Source organism: Pestalotiopsis fici (assembly GCF_000516985.1).
Source record: "Pestalotiopsis fici W106-1 unplaced genomic scaffold PFICI_Scf_7, whole genome shotgun sequence".
Lineage (NCBI taxonomy): Eukaryota > Fungi > Ascomycota > Sordariomycetes > Amphisphaeriales > Sporocadaceae > Pestalotiopsis > Pestalotiopsis fici.
The window spans coordinates 623,366-644,175 of NW_006917097.1; the positions used below are offsets into that span (position 1 = coordinate 623,366).

General features: G+C 49.8%; 6 protein-coding genes across 6 annotated transcripts; 4 read left to right on the forward strand and 2 right to left on the reverse strand.

Moving 5' to 3' along the window:
* Positions 1-73: 73 nt before the first annotated feature.
* On the reverse strand, positions 74-679 carry PFICI_09830 (uncharacterized protein; the record flags this gene model as incomplete). The annotated part of the gene is made up of 2 exons (XM_007838411.1): positions 74-351; positions 421-679. 2 exons carry the CDS (start codon positions 677-679, stop codon positions 74-76), a joined length of 537 nt encoding a protein of 178 aa, XP_007836602.1.
* Positions 680-5,603: 4,924 nt separating this feature from the next.
* Positions 5,604-7,125, forward strand: PFICI_09831 (uncharacterized protein; the record flags this gene model as incomplete). Its single annotated transcript, XM_007838412.1, has 4 exons — positions 5,604-5,657; positions 5,738-6,069; positions 6,132-6,870; positions 6,925-7,125. The coding sequence occupies 4 exons, from the start codon at positions 5,604-5,606 to the stop codon at positions 7,123-7,125; spliced, it is 1,326 nt and encodes a 441-aa protein (XP_007836603.1).
* Positions 7,126-9,730: 2,605 nt separating this feature from the next.
* PFICI_09832 (uncharacterized protein) lies at positions 9,731-11,257 on the reverse strand (the record flags this gene model as incomplete). Its single annotated transcript, XM_007838413.1, has 1 exon — positions 9,731-11,257. The coding sequence occupies one exon, from the start codon at positions 11,255-11,257 to the stop codon at positions 9,731-9,733; it is 1,527 nt and encodes a 508-aa protein (XP_007836604.1).
* Positions 11,258-12,419: 1,162 nt separating this feature from the next.
* On the forward strand, positions 12,420-14,534 carry PFICI_09833 (uncharacterized protein; the record flags this gene model as incomplete). Its single annotated transcript, XM_007838414.1, has 3 exons — positions 12,420-12,881; positions 12,938-14,326; positions 14,385-14,534. The coding sequence occupies 3 exons, from the start codon at positions 12,420-12,422 to the stop codon at positions 14,532-14,534; spliced, it is 2,001 nt and encodes a 666-aa protein (XP_007836605.1).
* A 1,560-nt stretch (positions 14,535-16,094) lies between these two features.
* On the forward strand, positions 16,095-18,137 carry PFICI_09834 (uncharacterized protein; the record flags this gene model as incomplete). The annotated part of the gene is made up of 1 exon (XM_007838415.1): positions 16,095-18,137. One exon carries the CDS (start codon positions 16,095-16,097, stop codon positions 18,135-18,137), a length of 2,043 nt encoding a protein of 680 aa, XP_007836606.1.
* A 912-nt stretch (positions 18,138-19,049) lies between these two features.
* PFICI_09835 (uncharacterized protein) lies at positions 19,050-20,535 on the forward strand (the record flags this gene model as incomplete). The annotated part of the gene is made up of 5 exons (XM_007838416.1): positions 19,050-19,255; positions 19,328-19,490; positions 19,549-20,127; positions 20,195-20,390; positions 20,435-20,535. The coding sequence occupies 5 exons, from the start codon at positions 19,050-19,052 to the stop codon at positions 20,533-20,535; spliced, it is 1,245 nt and encodes a 414-aa protein (XP_007836607.1).
* Between the last annotated feature and the right edge of the window lie 275 nt (positions 20,536-20,810).

Consider the following 20,810-nt stretch of genomic DNA (forward strand, 5'->3'; position numbering starts at 1 on the left):
ATGATGCTGAACAAATCACTCACATTCTTTCCGTAGTCTTTGTGTGAAACGCCATTAATATTCAATGCAACGATCAGTTGGGTATCATATTAAACAAGCTCAAATCAATCGGGTATCTTTCGCCCATCCAGATGGCCCTTTGCGAGTGGTTCCTCTTCTCCTTGTCCCGGTGCGAGACGCCTTCTTCCGTCGTGTTGGGGTGGATCAGGGCCGAAAGCGGACCTCTCCAGATGGCCAGCCACGGGATGAAGGCGCCAAACTGAGCCGGTGTGTAGATGTTGACCTCAAACATGGCCACCGGGTGCGGGCCAATCGCCTTGTCCCAGAATGAGTAGACGGAGAGCTCAGGAACTATCGACCATACATTATTAACATACTTGTACTTGGAAGAGGAGGACTACATGCAGGGGTTCAACCTACACTCGCGCCGGATCCGCTCCCATAGCTCCCGCGCGTACTTTGCCTGCTCCTCGTTCTTGGCATTGTAGTAGATGTGAACGTCAAAGCCCCCGCGCGGCGACCTGTCGAGGGGATCTATAAACTCGTCGTATGCTTTGCTGGGCGTGTCCCGGGCCGGGTTCACGTAGCTCTTGTCCGGCAATCTCTCCTCGGGCAGCGGTGGCGCATTCTCGTAGCCCGTGAGGGGGGAAGGATACTTGTAGCCGAGGCCGTCTTCCATTCTGATTTCTTGGCAGATGTTCAAATTTGATATAAAAGGAATAACGCAAGGTCGGATATCAACAGTAAAAGGAAATGATGCGACAATGATCTAATCTTTTGACTCTTGTTGGCTCATTGACCAGAACATCAACTCTTCTCGTGGCGGGGTTATAAATGGCGGGTGAAGGCTTGGAGCGCTATGCTCCGATTTGACGCTAGCCACCTTGAGTTTGTCATCTTGCACGAAAGCTTTCATAAGCCGAATTACAGAGCGACCCCAGAATTCCACTGTGCGCTTATGAAGCGATTCCACGCGAGTCGTGTCACGATGTGTGCAAGGAGACCACGAAGACACGGTTCTTCCTTCTTGCGCTCGGCGATTTCTTCTCAACTTTTAGTTTTCTGAAGATGACAAAGATTCGACAAGGAATTTTGGCGCATTTGGGGGTGAGATTTCCAGTCTGACCTGCAATGCTGATTGGTGGTACGCTAGGCTGCATTGAGAACAGTATAATACTACACTCCTGCAAGTACCCGATGGAGACGATCGCCGCACACTCGAAATTGACGAAATCCAAGATCACAATTGTCTCTAGCTTTCGAAACAAGGTCGATGCCTCTTCCTGCATGGAACGTGTTCGCGACTCGGTCACCAGTGAGATGGGAGCGTGGTGTATGATGTATTGCCCTTGAATGGGACTTTTCTCCTATCGATCATGGTAATTAGCATGCGTGACTAGGCAAGAATAACGAAAAAAGCTTCACGTAGTATTCTTTTCAGATTCAAGGTTGCATTGGGGATGACTTGACGAATCGAAGTGTCAAAAACGCATCCAGGGGCTTAAAGAGGTCAACTTCTTGTCCTCGGCGGCGGGATCACGAAGGCCATGGCTAATGAATTGCTCAACTAGATGCTTTGTTGAATGCCATTGTGTATGTAACGACTCGCTAGTCGTGTCCTTGACTTTAACTGGGTGCTGTACCGTCTTGAGGGTTGGTCTGAGGAGTGTAATGAACGCGATGAAACTGGACGAGGTGGTTGCTTATGCTCTGGGAGAATGTTTTGTGGCCGATATCACTTTTCGAGTTTCTTAGACCTCCCATGTCACTGCCCAGGAGTCTAGAAGTCCTACAAGCGAGCAGCACTTGTCTCTTCACATTCAGGGTACCCGTACAGTTGATGTTGATAGAAGTTTGCCAACAAGTGGATACGAAGCTTCGTTCCATGGAATCAATACGAGCTGAATCTAGCTTCAAGTTGGTGAGCAGCAGAACGAGTCTCCTGTATCGATTCAAGCTCTCTATAACAGATTAGTCGAAATGAAATTATCAAGCATAACTTGATCAGTCACAATATGAAAACTGCCATTGCTTTGACGCTGCGTCGTTGCCACAGTCTCCGAACATTGTTATCTTACCAGCCGCAATTGCACGATAACCTCACCTGGCAGCCGCCGATTCGAACTAGGTAATATCAAGACGAAAGCATTTTCTTGAATCCGTTGCAATGACTGGATCTGGAAAACGATAGGGAACAATTCGTCGTTGTCCCTGGCCCTGAATGCAGCAGTCGGGTTATCGAGCTTGTATGAGAGAGAGAGCAGCAACCAGTTTTCAACGTCGGGCAGAGCGGTTCCGTCGGAGAGCGAGAGAAGGTAGGAAGAGCCGAAAGCGAAGGAAACAAGGTTCGGGCAAGAGAGCAACGACACAGCGACGCTGAATCACCGCAATCGCTTTTCAGGCGCATGTGAAATCATCTGCAAGCAACATGTGAGTCCTGGAAGTATGTAGCCAGGCACTATGATATTAATAGTTGTTTTTTCAAAAGTCCCTAGTGACTTTTTGGTCGTATTGTAGAGTACCGAAATGGTATCAACGGTCTGTAGTATGATTGTAGCTTTTGGACTTGAGTATATGTATGTATGTCTCAGCCACATCTCGGCGGCAATAACTTTGTTGTTCACCCGATGATCTGGCCTCCATTCGAGGATGCGCCAAGCTGAAGTAAGAGAACAAATGTGCCAGTGTCATGGGCGTAGTAAGATTTGGCCAGTACTTCCCAGGCAAGCCAGCAGTACCAAATACGGATTCGTCGAATGAGGGAAATGAAAGTGAAGCAAAGTTGGCGTGAGTCACAGGTTCTTCCTGTGATTTGAGAAGAAGAAAAAAACACCTGTTTAATTAATATTGATGGATACGCATCGTCATCATCGTAAAGCTGTTCACTAAGGATTGCGCGATGTAACAAGAAATTGGCAAAAGCTAGTTCCAATGACGATAGCAATGATGATATGATGGATGCAAACCGTCAAAAGCCTCACAACTGGCCCACGAAAGACTATTGTCGTGTATGTGTAATTGAAAATGGCTGCATCGTTATTGGTTGGACATGTGTCACAATGGGTTTCTGATTAGGTTGCGTTTCATGGAACCTGTCTTGAGCCTTTGGCCGTCTTCCGCCGAGTTCCATCCGTCGTCGATGCTCTCCGTCGCTCTGCGGAAGATAGTTTCTTGTGCCGTAGTCCGGCTTCGCGACCCGAAGACTCGGTCAAAGCATGGTTCAAGGCATTTTTGATGAGGTTTACTAGGCGACACGAATGCCCGCCGGGTGAAATCGGTCAAGCTCACGTGAGACAGCGGAAAGGGTGAAGTCATCGGGACAAAGTTGAGCAGCAAAAGGCCACCGGAGTTCGCAGGAGACCGGTAGAGTGCGGCGGGCATCTTTTGGGCATGTTCAGGCTGTGTGCCAGGTGAAACTCCGCTCGAGGCCGGCGGAAACCTGAGAGGTCGGAAGCAAGATGAAGGTCAGTCCAGAAGTGGGCAAAATGGGCTGATGTGTGCGAATCCTCCCAAAGTCTATTGGGAGGTGGGTGTTTCCGGGTCGTTTCCCGCAGCCCTATCGGTCCAGCGGATTTGATTGATTGATTGCCTTTGCCTTGCTTGGATGCACAGCGCAGTGCAGTGCAGGCAAGCCAGGGACAGGTGGAACCTCTAGAAGCTGCTTCTAGGCTCGGGAATAGACGTAGACATTTGCTGATCATTACATTATTATTAGGGGTCCTTGGTCCTTGACAGGGAACATTGGAGGAGGAACGAGAAGCGGCTGGATACGCCCGCCCAAAATTGGTTTCTTTCTTTTACTGTCTGGCTCGTCTGGATACCTAAAAAGGTACCGCATCGGTGCAGCATTATGATCTGCGTCAGCATCGTCGTAGTAAAGTACCGTTCAACGGGGATCGACTCCTGGTTACCTACCTTGTAGCATGTCTGGTATTCGTATCAATATGATAGATTAAAGCCAACATACAAAGTACGGTCAACTTTGCTAAACATTCATCTTCAGAGGCATCAAGTCCGTCGTCTACTTCTTCTACATTAAATGATACCGGATGCACAGGAACCAAGTCCCATTGCGCGGGCCGCATCGACGCTAAAGACAAATTTGTGTAGCATTTTGGCTTGGCTTGTTCGTGCATCGTAGAAACTGAATAACCACGCCGCGAGTATACTCAAAGTAGAAACTTCAAGCGTGCATTATGTTTCCTTCTACTACCACCCTCAAGGTTGGGGGGTTTTTCTAAGCAGAAAGATACAGATTTCACGATGCATATACAGCTAGACTGGGACTCTATTTTGCTGCACACGTGGGATGTCCAAGGAGGGAATGTTCACAAGTTTCAACGGTTTTTTCTTACCTTGACTACAGCCAATCAAAAGCGAGATAATTCTCCGACTGTGGAGTGACAGGGGAGCTCCGCGAGTTGCGAGATCAGGTCAGAAGTGGCCTGACAGAGTTTGTCTCGTTTCCTCATCCGCCCTCCACTTTGGCGACAGGCGTGCTAGCCCCAAAAGCTCAGGGCCTGAGTGGCAGAGATAGCGATCTGGATTTGTGATCCCGGATACTCAGACCATACTTACATCAACCCCTGCCACTTTTCATTCCCAAAACAAAGCGCATTGGTTGTTTGTCCTTATGCGGTCCTACCTTCACAAGACCTGTTGGTGAGAAATGTCGGCGGTCTTTTCTCGTAGCAAGAGAAAAAAAAAATGGGATGAATGGAAGGAGGCAGCGGTTGGTTGGGCTTTAGTTTCCCCGTCCACGTCCACGCGAACGCTCAAACCTTGGGAACAGGCTTACAGCTACCAACAGTGGACATCCATCTGGCTCGTCTGGACATTTCGGGATACCGGCGAGACCCAGCTGCGGTACAACGCCACCACCTGTGATCGCCCTGCCTGGAACATGTATCTGGCAAAGTAGCAGTGGCAGTAAATACTTGCTCAAATTACCTTTTTCTTTTCAGTTGTGACCTGCCAGAGAACCGACCCCCCATCAAATTCAGAAAGTGGCCTGATACTTTTTACTATCTGGTATTCATCCTAACATACTCTTCGGCCGGCAACCGCCATTACTACGGACCCTTGACGGCATTCTGAGTGCGTATTGTGTGGCATCGGATCTATCCCTCCTGCACGTGCTCCAGTCATCCATTCCAGTCCCGCATTCGTGTTCTTTCGCTGTGCGAGGCACCAGAAGTCTTGATATACATAATACCCTGTGATCTGCTCGCCCAATCTGGTGTCTGCCCCTCCTTCATGCATCAATACCAACAACAATAGAATATCAACTCCAAAGATATACACCATCTACCACATATAAGACAAAACATCTTCGGCAACCACCACCACCACCACACCACCCAACAAGCTCACCATACCCACACAGGACTTGTTTTTTAACCTCCATCCACAAGATTCACAGTGACCTCGGATTTGAAGACGACGTTACTGTTCAACAAACGATCACCACCATCATCACATAGCATCAGCTTTCCAATCTCGACAAGATCTGCTGAGGTTTAGGAAGGTTTAGTCATTTGGCTATCGACGGGGACGAGTTCAAGAAGCGGAGTGGTCACCAAAAAAAGAGTGTCAGCTTCGTCATGGATACGGATGTTCTTCAGAACATCGACTTGTTTCCGGTAACCAACACAAAGGTATGACGAAATCGAAAACCATCAACTACCGCAGTTCGCACGTCTGTCGCATATATATATATATTGACACGTCCCCCCAGGCTATCGACTCATTGCTTGATAACTCATCCAACTGTCTACGACAACTCTCATCCATCTCATTCTGGGACAACTTTGACAACCCAACTGGTGTCGACAAGACTGCTCAAACACCAACAACAACCACAGTTGATCTGGCCAAGACCTCACCCAAAAAGTCACCCAAGCCCGTCAAGAAGAGCTTGAAGCGAGCTCACACACCTGATCACAAGCGCTCCAAGCTCAGTCAAGACTCAGCCCTCGACTGCTGTGACTACTGGCTGCGCTTCGACAGTGACGACGACAGCCTGGAGAGACTTGGTGACTTTGACAACCAAGGCTCGACAGATCGCAGGTGAGTATATCAGAAAAGCCACGCGTCAAGCAAAGCTGAAGTGATTCTGAACTTTAGCCCAGATTCTCCTTCCAACAACCAACGTCAAGGTTAGGACGTGTCGGAAACGCCGGCAGCTTCAAGCTGGACTTTCCTTCGAGGACAGACGATTGGCTTGAGGACAGCGCTTTGGAACACGCCCTGTCTAGCGAGGAGGACTCACTCTCAATGGCTCTCGACGACGACTTTGCTCAGCGCGATGTCGCGCAGACACAGGACGTCGCCCCTGAGAGACTGTACTCTACTCCCCTGAGCTGGGATGCACCTCAGCCTGGTGTCAACACTGAATCATACTTCAACATCAACCCTACATTCAACGACCCGGAACGACAGAGGCTCCTTGCCATTGCTATGGGTTCTGGCCTCACTCAATTGCCAGCCGAATCCCGAAACTCGGCCATGGAATTCACCTTTGACATGCAGCACCCAAGCCCATCTGCAACAAGCGATACAACCAGCAACCCTCCCGAGCCAAAGCGCAGGGCATCTTTCGCCGTCACCAACTCGGCCAAGACATCGAGATCGAACTCGAGGTCCGGTCTCATCACCCCGAATGAGCCCAATGAGTCTGCTGTCAAGAAGGAGAAGCCCCGCAACAGCGACCGTGCAGCCCACAATGACATTGAGCGCAAGTACCGCACAAACTTGAAGGATAGAATTGCCGATCTGCGCGAGGCCATCCCATCTCTGCGGTCGATTCCCGAGGACTTTGATGACGATGGCTCCCCAGTGCCTGTATCAAGAGCGCCCAAGGTCAGCAAGGTGAGCATTTCTTAAATTGTTCGAGCTCAGAAATATAATACTAACAAACCGCAGGGCACCATTTTGACCAAAGCTACCGAATACATTCACCAACTAGAGAGACGCAACCGAAGCATGTCTCACAAGAACGAGGAGCTTCTCCGCAGATTACAGGCCTTCGAGCAGCTGCTCGGTGCCACTCCCGCGCCCGCCACATGGCAACCACAGGGCTACGGCGCTGCCGTCTTCAACCCAGCAGCAAGGTTCTCTGCCTAAGAGGAACTTTGGAATTGCCAATTACATTACTTCGACCATGGCTACAATTGCTACATAACAACAAAACCAAACAAACAAACATACCGCATCTCCACTCTCGGCGACACAATGTTGCTCGAGTTTCCATCGAACACATACATACCCGCAATTAATTATGGAGGTAACACCACATTCTTACGAATACCTTCAATCATGCACATACATCGACACGAAACTCGGCGATATTCACATCGTCATGCATACTGTAGCGTTTTTGGAATGAACGAATGAATGGCACAGCGTATCACGGAATAACGAACAGCATCGGACTGATGCTTCCAGGAGTTTAAAGGGGGTTTGGCACATTGCTAGTTGCTCTGTATCGATATGATCAGAAAGCACATTTTTCGGCGTTTTTCAAAAAATATGGAGAGAAATTCCATGACTTGGTACTTGAGTTATTCATCATATACCCCTATAGAGTCATGTTGACTTTGAAATGAATCAATTTATTCTTACCGTACACTGCTTATTTTCTATGCGTTGATCGTGAAATGACTACGAACAAATCACTCAAATTAGGCAAACGGATAACCAAAAAAGAAAAAGAAAAAATAGACCAGCCCAATATCAATTCTCTGCAACTTTGACACCCCAAGCGCTGGGTCAGCAAGGATGAATTTCCATTTGCACTGCAAATTTATCATGGGGGTTCAGTCAGCACCACACCACACGGAGTGAAAGCATACGAATACCAAGGACCTCCTGTATCATAGCTAAATGACCCCCCGTCCAAGAATAATTGGGCGCCGCGGGCACGTCGAGGCAAAGTCTTGGAACAAGTCGCGCCAAAGGACGACAAAAAAAAAGAACAATTTACAGGATCATTGATTGATTGGGGGCTGGGAATTCCCCGAATCGGGTTTCCGTGTCTGTCCCCCCTAAGAAAAATAAATCGTATGATTCAACCTCGCAGATCTGGTCACCACGGACTTTTTTGCAACATGGGAGAGGGTGGGAGGCTCCATCCAAGTATTGAAACATACATGCTGCAAGGCGGATGCTGCAGAGAATGGGTAGGTACAATCTTTTTTCTCTCTTCGTTCAATCAATTTCGATAAAATAATTGCGACTCTACATGACCACAATTTCCTCTCCCACATCCCGCCACAGACGACACTTATCGAATCAAGACACCGTCGTCTTTTCCAATAGATAAGGCAGAGGGCATGAAAGAGGGCTTGTTCTAGATCATACAATCGGCCCAGAGAAAGAACGTAGATTGCCCCCTCTCGATTTTCCCTTTCTCCGTGCTCACCCAGTCTTCGGGCCTCGCATTCCGGACAATCCACTCAGCTGTGCGACGTAGTAATCTATCTAGGCCAGCCGGGGCCGCGGTAGATCACTGCATCTAATGGCGCCTAGGTAATGTAGGTTGGTAAGGGTAGGTCTCTGGTCTCTCTAGCAGAACCTGCGTTGCCCAGTTTCCCGTGGGGGTGGTCCCTCTCTTTTGCATTGCATTTTTCCTACTGCTCTTAGGTCTTTCGCCCCCATTCCCTTGCCGATTCCCCCTCTCGTGTCAACGGCAGGGGAAAGTTGCCTCATTTGTGCCGAGGCGGCAAGCAGGGGAAAAAAAAAAAAAAGGCATTTCTTGTTATGCGTGATGGGAATCTGTGGACGTGGCGGTTCCACAGTGACATACTGGATGCTTCATCACATAGTAATTTTCTCTCTTCCATGCCATGAGCTGCCTTCCCCTCTTTGATCATGGCCTCGCTTGGATCGCAAGGCCGTACTCATTTCCCCTCTCCTCATCCTTTGCGGCCATTCCCCTGGCATGAGGTTTTCTGTATGCCAAGATGTAGCAGATGCATGTCGTTTTCTTTCTTCTTGTCTTAGTCTAGGTATTATCAACTCACCGCTGATAGCAAAGATGGCTTTGCGCGGGCCTCGGAACTAGTTTCCTGAATTGTCTCGGGGAGGTGCCCATGGAAATGAACTCATGTTGATGCAATCATTCCCTGCCTTGGCATGAGCTAATAAGCGCTCCATACCTAGGCAATCGAGGTTCTGGCTGTTGATCTTCTGTCGTCTGTGAGCCTAAACATTGACCGCTTATCCGTGCGAAGACTCCGGAATCGCCTCTCGCTATGAGCGTAGCCAGTTCATTTGACAAACGGCTCGTCGTCTTGTGGCCAAGTCCACATGTCGAGGACGGTGTGTTGTTTGCACCTTTCAAGCTGATCGATGCGTTCATTTGAGAAATTCGAGCCTACTTGATGAAGCTGGGTGAAGAAATATGTTTGAATCAATCGCGGACTCCCTTCGATCAGTGACATCGCTTTAAGCCCTTCGTCCTATTCAACCATTTCTCGTCTGTGATGCCAGGCTGGCCTATAAAGGCCTTTGCTATGGAAATCTCCTTCTGCTTCCAAGAAAGAGCTGAGTGTCTCCTCATCCAAGCCCTTTGCAGCTGGCTACTATGAAATACACTAAAGTGCAAATGCTACCATCTTGCCCATGGATTCCAGTTCTCGGCGCATAACAGGTGGTATAATGATGATACAGTATTATGGTTCGTCTTGTACAAATAAATGATGGCGCTTGATCAGCAGCATCATCGCTTTTAGTCTCTTAAGGCCTCGATATCAACAACTTCTTTCACAGCTTCTGTAGTCAGTATAAGAGGATTCTCCTCCCCGACTGCAACACTGTCTTCGATTCTGATGCCTAGTCCACGGAATGCTTTAGGCCACCTGTCATCATCGGGCACGTAGACTCCAGGTTCGATCGTGATGCAATGCCCTTCCTGTAAAGTGATGCCACGGGAGTATCCGGGCACATCATGAACGTCAAGACCAATGTAGTGTCCAACGTGGTGTGGGAACAAAATGTTCATGGCATTGCCGCCAAGTTCAAAGCCTAGCTTTTGCAACTCGTTCCGTAGTGCCGTTTCTGTAATACTGTGGAGCTTGTCCAGTGTGACGTTGGCGTTGACTCGACACATGCTGATGCTAAAACGTTGTGCTGTGAGCACGGCTTCATAAAGGTCTCGTTGTGCTTGTGTAAATTTGCCCGACACGGGCCATGTTCGAGTAATGTCTGTGATGTATGTGCCATACTCGCCGCCAGCATCGACGAGGACGAACTCATCGTCTTTCAGTAGTCCATTGTTGAGAACATAGTGAATGAGCAGCGCCTTTTGTCCTCCTGCAATGACGGGAATGTAAGCGGATCCGTCGAGGCCATTTTTATGGTATTCGTAGTCTAGGAAGGCGCCGAGATCCTTTTCAGATGTCCAATGCCTGCGCATAGCATTGGTCAGAGCCCTCCCAGAGCCTTGGCCAGCGCGGCGCATACAGGCAATCTCAGCTGGAGACTTGATCGCTCGTTCCGCATTGATCCATGGTCGCAATGGTGCCGTGGCAACTCCAGATGCCGCAGCACGCAAGGTGTTTCCAAGCTTGGTAGGGACGCCATACTTGGTCAGCTCGGCATCGGTGTAAATCTTTTGTACGCCCTTCAGCGCAATGGCGAGCTCCTTGTCCAGCCTTCCGATGTCTCCGACTTCATCTGCATTCCAAACATCTCTTGCGGCATCTAGACCACTCCAGGGTCCATTCCACTGCTCCTGCTTGGGATCCTTTGGCCGGCACCAAAGATAGAATATAAAATCGCCTTCGCCCGGACCCGTCTTCACGATCAGTGTCAGTGACTCGGGCTCACTAAAGCCAGTAAGGTAAAGGAAGTTGCTTTCTTGGCGGAAGGCGTGAAAGACTGCACCCGATCGGTATTGGACCTGAGCGGAGGGCAAGAGGACTGCCGACCCTGCAGGCAAGGCGGCGAGGAGTTTGGAGCGTCGGTCGTGGTATTCTTGTGCTGTGATTCCCGGGGTGATCTCCCCAGGCGCGAGGAGATGTGGATGCGTTTCGTGGACAGGCTGGCCAAAGAGCAAGGCCGAGGCAGAAACGGTGGTCGAGTACGGGCGGCTTGCTCGCGTGCTCGAGTTTCTGAGCGGCCAGACGCAGCTACGTGCCTGTGGACGCAATGTGCTAGGCCGACAATCTAATGCGCTTGCCCGTTGACTGGAGGCATATCGTCTGTTTTGCTGTTGCAGTTGCCGTAATGGTAACGAAACTCTGCGCAACTTCATGATTGGAAATGGGTTTATTGGCGATTGAAGAACATGTCCCGTTTTATGTGGAAGAGCGATCGGCGGTCGAGAGTTAATTTTTCAGAATCCTACTAGGTCCTATTCTGTCAGGATTGGTGCAAGAGTCAACACATGCAGAGAAAGTGTCGCAAAAATATAATTGAGTTTCTGTGCTGCTCCAACTGCCAGTCCAACCTTGATGCTCTTGTGCAGAAAATGAAAAAGAAAAAGAAAATAAAAATGGAAGAAACGACGTCAGAGCACGGCGCGCTTGCGATCGCCAGCATTAAGCCTCATCTAGCCTTAGCCCCTCGCGGTTGCTGTGTGCGGCGGCGCGTGGCAGTTTAGTGGAGCAGCTGTGGCCTGTGCTTATTATTGTTGATTCCTCTGTGTTTGTTAGTGCTCCGCAAAAAGTTAGGCGGGTCCCAGCTCTTGCAAGTCTGAACGCTGCAATTCTCAAGCTTACTGAATGTCTCCCATTTCTCGACCACGAGCAGAAAAAGATCGTCTCTTCTGCTCAACTCTGTCACGGCCCTGCACCATCGGATAGGTAAGTGATTCTCGCGTCTTTTGAGCCATTGGACCTCTCCCTCTCCCTCTGGGACTTCACATCTATTCAGATGCATGTTCAACACACGTAACCGTGCTTGTGACTCGTTGTGTCACGCCGTGTCGCGTGCAGAATCACCCAGCTCCTAACCTGCCCCTCCACACAACCAACCATCACCAAGACCTTCATATTCGACCTTTGATATTTGACAACCTCGACTCAAGACCACATACACTGCTTACACAAGACGACGAGCTGATGGGAAGCCCCAGAGCTGAACTTGAGTCGCTCTATTCAATCGAATTCGCCATTCCGAAGTCTTGCATTGCACTTTGACTGGTTGCTGCAAACTAATATCAAACTTCTAGTCATCCGGTCAAGTCTCGAAGCATACGAGCTACGGAGAACGACTTTCGACGCAAAGGGAACCGAAGGAGCCGCTCGGGTACAGCAAATGCTCGCCTGCTGTCAGTTGTGACCTAAACACCTCGTTCACACAAACTCGAGCTCCAGTGTAGACATCGACCACAAACTATAGCATGCTAGGTCGATAGGACATCATCATATATGGCCGCAGTATTTCTTTCTCCGCCGCCCGCTAGCCTCTCCAACATGCCTCACGCGCGCCGGGTTCCGCTCTCCATGAACCCGAGTGCGGCCAATTCTCCAATTAGAGCGTCGGGTCTCTCAAAGCCGAAACGGTCTTCTGCGAGCATCCAACGGGAAGAGGCATATGGTCAACCGCCTCCAGCAAAAAAGCAGATTCTCGACAGTGGCATTCCACGTCCACTCAAATCTCCCCAGCAGCAAAGAGTGGCCAAGACGCAGCTCTCTTTGCAGAGTCGCCGACATGCAAGCACCTACGAGAGCAAGCTGGCGAGGGAGAGGTCCGGCCAGCACCATCACCATGCTGAGAGTGCCAGCACTGGAAAGTACACAGAGAAGGACCTAGATGAGATTCGACGATGGCAGAGTCATCACAGACAGAAGTTCCCTAAGATGGTCTTCTATTTTGACAGCATTCCAGAGGACACGCGTGCCAAACTGGTGAAGCAGATTACCTCTCTGGGCGCTGTAAGTTGGCCTCCCCTGATTAGTATCTTTGCGAAGCTAATTATGACGTTATCAAGCGTGAGGAACGATTCTTCTCGAGTGAAATCACTCATGTTGTTACTAGTCGACCAATCCCCCCGGAGCAACGGGGTGGTCGCAGAGCGGATGATGTTGATGCTGAAACTCACGCTGAACAGCAACAGCCTCAGACAATCAATCCATCGCTCTTGGATAGGACAGCTGATCAGTCAGTGCGGAGAAAACTGTTTACTGATGCATTAGGTGATGCCAAGTCCAAGTCCCAGCTCTCGTCTCGTAGCGGGCTAGCCCAAATGCCGGAAACAAGGCCCAAGAGGAGCACAGATGTGCTGTCCCGGGCTCGTGAGATGAGCAAGAAGATATGGTCCCTCGATAAGCTTAACCGCATGCTATCGATGCTTCTGGAAACAGATTTGAATGTTAGTGCTGCCATCGCCTATGGCTCTCGGAGCGCATCAGTATCGGCAAGCCACACGCACTCGAAGGCTACAGACGAACGGAGCTTGTTGCAACTGCTGCAGAATGAGCGCGTCAACGGTCCTTCTGATAGGGATCCCACTGTGACAACCAAGGAGATGCACTACTTTAGGGGCCCCTACCTCTACATTTACGACTTTGAGGAGAAGCAAAAGCCTATCATGGCGAGGGAGTACCAACGAGTGCAGGAGAAAAGTGATGGGGATTGGCCACAATTCCGTACGGCGCCGCTTGGCCGATGTCCATTCATTGAGGACTATGACCACCACCGCGAGGTTGTCAGGCCGAAGAAGCGAGAGGTAGCGAAGCCTGCTATTGAATCTAAGCTTGTGCTTCAGCCGCCTGAGGATTCGCAACGGCACGCGAAGCCGGTCACTGGGAAACGGTCATTGAGTGAGATGGAAAGTGCTCATAATCGGGGCAGTAGTATCACAGCGAATCTATTCAACCCTTCGAAGTCATTGGCAGGAAAGAAGTTTGACTTTGGTCCCAATCCGTTCGGCAGCCGTGCTGCAACTGACAAGTTGTTCGGTGGCGAGCCGCTCGCCTCCGGAGTACAGCCATCAAATATCACTTCAGCTATCCGGTCGCAGATGATCTCATCAACAGCTGCCACCCCGGGTGCTATCGGTGTCGTCAGCAAGGAGGTGCATGGCCTCCAGCGAAAAGTACTCCAGCGCAACAGTTCACATGAAATGACTTCGCGCAGAACTGCAAGCGCTGGAGCCAGCTTGAAAGAAGACACCGAGTCGAAGCGATCAACACTGAGTCGTACATCGAGTAAAAAGCTGGACCAGATCGATGAGCAGAGCGCCGTTGACGAGAATGAAGCTGGGCAGAGTGCCAAGGCCAGTGTACCGGCCGAAAAGCGAGTTGTCAAGCCGAAAAAGAAGGAACCCAAGCCAGGCTACTGCGAGAACTGCCAGGACAAATTCGCCGACTTTGACGAGGTAAGGGACCCCCGACCTACAATGTAATTCCCCATGTGACCTAGCTAATGTTTGATAGCACATCTTGTCCCGGAAACACCGCAAGTTCGCGGACAATGACGACAACTGGGGAGAACTAGATGACCTCCTGGACCAGCTTGCAAGAGAACCAAAGCACAAATCCTATCCCACCTGGGCCCCGGCTCTGCCGGAGTTCCCCGTTTACTAGACAGGCCTCTGGAGACCATGCTCTGGGTACATTAGCCAACGCTGCTCAGTATACAACAAGGACCTCACTGGGGACAACCACGGACCATATCCATTCTTCTGGCATTGCATGTCGCGATGATACCCTGTAGTTTCTCTTCTTTGTGCTCGCACAGCATTCATCATTTACGGCGTGCCAAGACGGCACAAATTTTCTTCATATTCCCACAGTGGATTTCCCTAGCATTGCATGGATGTGGCGTCGAGTTTGCTTTGTTGTGAGGGGATTTTCTTTTCCCTGAAGTGTTGGTCCCCGTTTTTGCATTTGGATTGCGACATGGTATTTCCACCCACGTGCTCGCTCCCTATCTCTATAGCAGGTGGCTCTGGTCTAATGGCGGTCTTGTTTGGTACATTTTGGTGACGATGGATTTTTGGGTGTCCTGCCTGCTCTCGGCGCTCAAAAGGCGCAACAGGCATTGTAGATATACAAGCATTGCGCATGTGTAGATTCTTATGTTACACGAATTCACGAATTGTTGAAAAGAAGATGATGAAGAATCACGTCGAGGCTCTGCTGTTGGTCTTGTTCATGAGGTTGCTTTAATGACTGCACTGGCCAACATAGTCGTCACGATCGGAACAGGCATATTGGCGTCTATAATTTCGCCGCCTTGCACTAATTAGACTGCAAGTCGACGTACCTCGAATACGATCAATGGGAAGTTGCAAAATATGAGGCATGCGTCGGATACATTTTCCGTATATCACAGACGTACAGTATCACATTCTGCACTTGGCCATGTAGGTAGATGAGGTTGTTGCTGATATTGGCCAGCCTTTTTTTTTTTTTTTTTTTTTTTCGATCAGCCAAATTGATTGATAGTGGCAGCATTGTAAATCAAACATTCATGCCTATGTCAGTTGGTACCTGCTTGCCCGCCTGCCAGGGGAGGAGTCAAGATCCTCCGTTCCTGCATTTGTGATTTGGAATGGATGAAATGGATGAACCAACTGCACATGTGGGTTTTGTTTTGGGTCAATCCAATGCAACAGATTTCTTGAAGGTTTGAACTCGGGGTACCTACAGCAAAGCTCGGGTGCGGCTTTAGCACCCCAAAGCTAAGCGTCAGTGCCTTAGCCCGGACTCCAGAGACCGTGTTTTCATTCACTGTAATCTGTGCTTACCAGTCGCGTCTTTCCCTGCAATCAATCAAATCCGCCCAACACTGAACGCGGTGCACAACCTTATTGTCAGTGCCAATTTGGACCACCACGCCACACTCTTCTAACCTAGTGTATATCCGGGTACTACCCTGCTCATCGACTCGTTCCAGTCAAACGGCCCCCATTCATTGATTTGTTACGGCGGCTGAGGACTACGACTACCTTGATAATCACTACAAAAATCTTTTCTTCTTTTTTTTTCTTTTTCGGTTATACAAGCTTGCCTCATTCCCTTCCTTGTGCGCATCACACCCGGAAAAGCAAGGACTATCCCACCACTGATTCTTCTGTTAATTGAGCCTTCCGCTCCCTTGTTTGCCGCAAAGCAAACGAGGCGCGTACCTTCATCATCGACATGGCCGGGTCTGATGTTCAAAACGACAGCTCCGGCAGTGATGATGCTTCCGGCCCGGAAGTAGCTGAAGACATCAATGACGACGACACTTCTGAAGAATCAAGTAGCAGTAGCGACGATGGAGAAGCCCATAATTTTCTGGACCTGGAAGCTTCAGAATCATGCGATAGCGAAGACAGTGAGGACAGGGACGACGACATTGACGCTTCACCAGGGGTTGAGCATTCGTTCCCGCAGTTCTCTCAACTGCCCCCGGAACTACGGCAGCGTATCTGGGGATTTTTTGACCCTCACTTGCGGAGCCCTGCCCGGGTCTTCAGTTTCCGGCTGGTGCAACTCCCGCCTTACCGGATTCCAGGCAATGAAAGTCGGTATGGAATCTGGGAAGACCCATCGCTGGACCAACAAACGGAACCAGCAAGAACGCTTCTAGCCATAAATCACGAGAGTCGTTGTCTTGCCCGAACGTTTTATCCGCATAACATCTGCGTTGAAGATGAACAATTATTCATCCCTTGTCACAAGACTAGAGACATTGTTCGCATTGTGGGACCCCCCGAAGAACTGTACAATGAGGACTGGAACTACTTCATCGATCCTTTGATACGTGGCTTCCATCAGGTGGCTTTCCAATTACCGAGCGGGGATGAAGAAACGCCCGGCATTACGCCGTCGGAAGAAGCCTTCATGTCCGACGCAATCCGGCGATATCTGTTAACAGATTTTCCCGAGTTGACATCTGTCTTCAAGTGCTCCGATGAGATAGATTGCCGCACAAGCGACATACAGTGGTGCACTTTGGACTCGACTCACAATTTCTACGTGGAGACTAGCGAGAGGTCGCCCGGGCTTGGTGAAGACATGCAGTATATCTTCTGTTGGCCCAAGATTATCAACGGCACTCGATCAACAGACAAACCTTTTTCAGAAGAACCTGAAAGGGAATATCGCGGCCTCCTCCCCCCGGTGGATCAACTGGAGGAAGGCAAAGTCTTATCGCGCATGATTCATTTCTCACACAGCCCATACAGTTCAGGACTTTCCCGATTTGACAAGATCCGGATGGCCACCTTCAGCGGAAGCTTCGAAAATTACGAATCAAGCGACTCGGAATCAGAATCTGAAGAAACGAATGAGTACGAAAGCTCCGGTATCGATGATGAGTCAATCGACGACGACATGGGCAGTGACGACGAGGAGAATGATTTGGCTGCGTTGCAGTCATCTCCAGTTGACCACGAATCTCCTTTCCAGGGATTCTCTTCTCCTCTCGGGATGGATATCCCGGAGCTCCTCGAAGCGGCAGAAGCTGGAATGGCATTGGAGGCAGCAATTTTCTCTGACATCGAGTCGGACCCAAGTGATGAGTCTGACCATGCACAGCCGCAGAATACAAATCAGAGACAGAGAAGAGTGATAGCAGACTCGAGCGATGAGGCTGATGAGTCCGAATCGCCTCAGAATCCAAGCAGGAAAAGGCCACGAGCTCGAGTAATTGAGTCAGATTCTGATGAGGACAGCCAGAGCCCAAAGCCTGTAAAGCGAGCTCGTACAGAAGGCCGTGCATCACGTGTGGTGTTGTCTGAATCGGACGATGAGGACGAAAGCGATCATGATGAAACCACAGCAACTTCTGCTTCGAAACGTCGTGCACGGGGGACTGTGCGCCAAGATGATTCACAAAGCGAAGACGAATCCGATGACCAGAGTGAGGAGGAAGACGAATCAGAAGAGTCCGGGCAGTCTTCTGATGACGATGAAGAAGACGAGGAGGAAGAGGAGCAAGCACCCCAACGAATGTCGCTTGCGGAGAGAATCGGGGCATTTCGAGCAGCAGTTCCTGCTGGCGACGAAGCCGAATCGTCTCCAGAGGCCGAATACGACGAATTTAACGACGAGGGAGACGAAGGGTATGGAGGGGCAGGATATGGCGCATTTCAGGACGACGAAGAGGATGATGGCCGATCAGATCGCGAGGAGATGATAATGGATATGGATGAAGAGGCGTCAGAAGGAGAAGAGGGAGAAGAAGATGGTTGGTAAATCGGGCTCGTACTTTCACGCATGCGTTGATACGGTGTCTGGTGCTTGTCAAAATTGATGACATCTAAAACTACAAATTCAATCTACGAATGGTGCGGAAAAGAGTGCCATTGATGATAAGTTCTAATCTCTCGGTACAATACCTATTTAATAACAAATCAGTCAAGTAGACTGTTCCCATGTCTACGTACGGGACCAAACGAGCCGACTTGAACCATCTGTACAGAGTTTACGCCGCTCTTGCTCAGACTCGTGAGTTTGCTTCCTGGTGGCTCGTTTGTCAGCTATACCAAAGAAGCTATACGAAACATACATATGTACATACTCTAGCCTCAAGCTAGGGGAGAGCCCTCCAATGTTGGATCTGACCAGCCACTGGGGGGAATACATAAGCGAGAACACTTGGCTGCGGTGAGTGAGAACGTTAGCGTCGACACCAAAATTTCGACGTCTCACTTTCTCGGATCTCCGAGGCCAAAATATCATAAATGATACCCTGGCCAGAATAAGAAATTTCCAAGTTAGTGGCACAACGGTATGCATGCCCGGCTTGGAGATTCGCCTCCGCCCTGGGCATCAAGTATCAGATCATTGACAACTAAATGGACCCAATGGTGCTCTTTAATTCGTTCACACAAGATGCAATGTCCCTGTAATTATCCAACCAGACAGCTTTTATTGAGAAAGACTAGCAAATAGTAGGGCTTGCTAAAGTCGACTTGAGTTACAACGACAACACGATCATACCCAAGCTGACCCGAGCTATGCAGGCAGGGACCGGGACAGTCTCGTGACGAGAAATGGCTGCGGGTGGTTTTGGGGTTATATCATGGTCGCGGAGGGTCATGCATTAGTATACAATCATTTTCATGAATACTTTTGATTCATCTTTCTATCAACACATTTCCAACCATGAAGCTGCGTCAGGTGGTTGTTATCCTCTCGACGGGAGTGGCTTTAGCGACTCCTATGTCGAATGAGGGCTTGAGTCAACTGTCCATATTCGAAGCATTGGCCAGCCATGCTTCGGCCGCTGAAATTGCCCTACTGGGTGACCTGGCCGTGACAAGACGATCGAGCACATGCACCAAGGACAATATAGTAACACGGAGACCATGGTGAGTCGGATCTTGTCCCAGCTGTCAACATGACCAAATCTGAACGGATCAGAATATTGAAATTGCTGTTAGGGGTTCAATTAGCAAGCAAGAGAGAAAGTCATATACAGATGCCGTGCTGTGTCTGCAATCACTTCCGGCCAGGACGCCGACTTCGCTGGTACCTGGTGTGAGATCGCGCTACGACGACTTTGTTGCCACTCATATCAATCAGACATTGAATATTCACTATACTGTAAGCCACCATAAATTCTCAATATTGGCGGATCTCGTCGTATTAATCTTTTACTCAGGGTAACTTTCTCGCTTGGCACCGCTGGTTCACCTGGCAATACGAACAAGCGCTCCGGAACGAGTGTGGCTACTCTGGGTACCAGCCATACTGGAACTGGGGCCTCTACGCCGAGGACCCGGCGTCCTCGCCCGTCTTTGACGGGAGCGAGTCCAGCATGGGCAGCAATGGCGCCTACATTGCCGACAAGGGCCCAATTGCCCTGACGCTGGGCGACTACCCCATCATCTATCTCCCGGCCGGCAGCGGGGGCGGGTGCGTCACGGCGGGCCCGTTCAAGGACATGGTGGTCAACCTCGGCCCCGTCAGCCTGCCGCTGAATAACGGCAGCGTGATCACGGGCAGCGGCTTTCAGTATAACCCGCGCTGCCTCAAGCGCGATGTCTCGGCTGCGGTGAATATGGCCTACGCCAACATGACGTCTATTGTCAACCTGATTCTCCAAAACGATAACATCTGGGACTTTCAAATGGCCATGCAGGGTGTTCCTGGGTCTGGTTCTATAGGCGTACACGGCGGCGGTCACTATACTGTTGGTGGGGACCCCGCGGATGATGTCTTTGTGAGCCCTGGAGAGCCGGTAAGTCCTTTACCTGATATGCCCCGAGCTGTAATAGAAGAAAGTACTTTGACCTGATTTCGTGTAGGTTTTCTATCTCCACCACGGCATGATTGATCTCGTCTGGTGGGTTTGGCAGCTTCTGGACTACAAGGACCGCAAGTATGCCATCAACGGTACCAATACCTTTCTCGACCAACCTCCTTCGGCCAACGCGACCCTGGACGACATTGTGGATCTCTATTATGCTGGTGGAGGACCAATCACCATTAGAGAGTTGATGAGTACGACGGAGGGACCTTTCTGCTACACTTATACCATTTGACAGTCGAAGTCCAGCAGGACTGCAGAAAAGTCCTGTTTGGTTTTGGTCATTCCACAGACCTCGATTTCAAATTCACAAAATTCCAGTTCAGAGATTCTGAGTAGGACGAACAAGTAGAAATGATTAATTGAACATGAGATCCGCTTCTGGTCGATCGAGCTTGTAGGTATCATGTTTCCGCTTTTGTCAATGAGTTTATCTACCTAGTATGTATTTCATGTTGGTGGAAAGCCGAGCATACTAGATAAAAGCTTGGTAAAACCAGGAGACTCGCAAAAATTTCAGGGACTTCGGGTCTTTCCTCCCGCTCAAGGAATGGGGCCAAATTGTACCATCGGAATATACATAATGTACATTTACTTGTAGGTTTAAGAAGAGC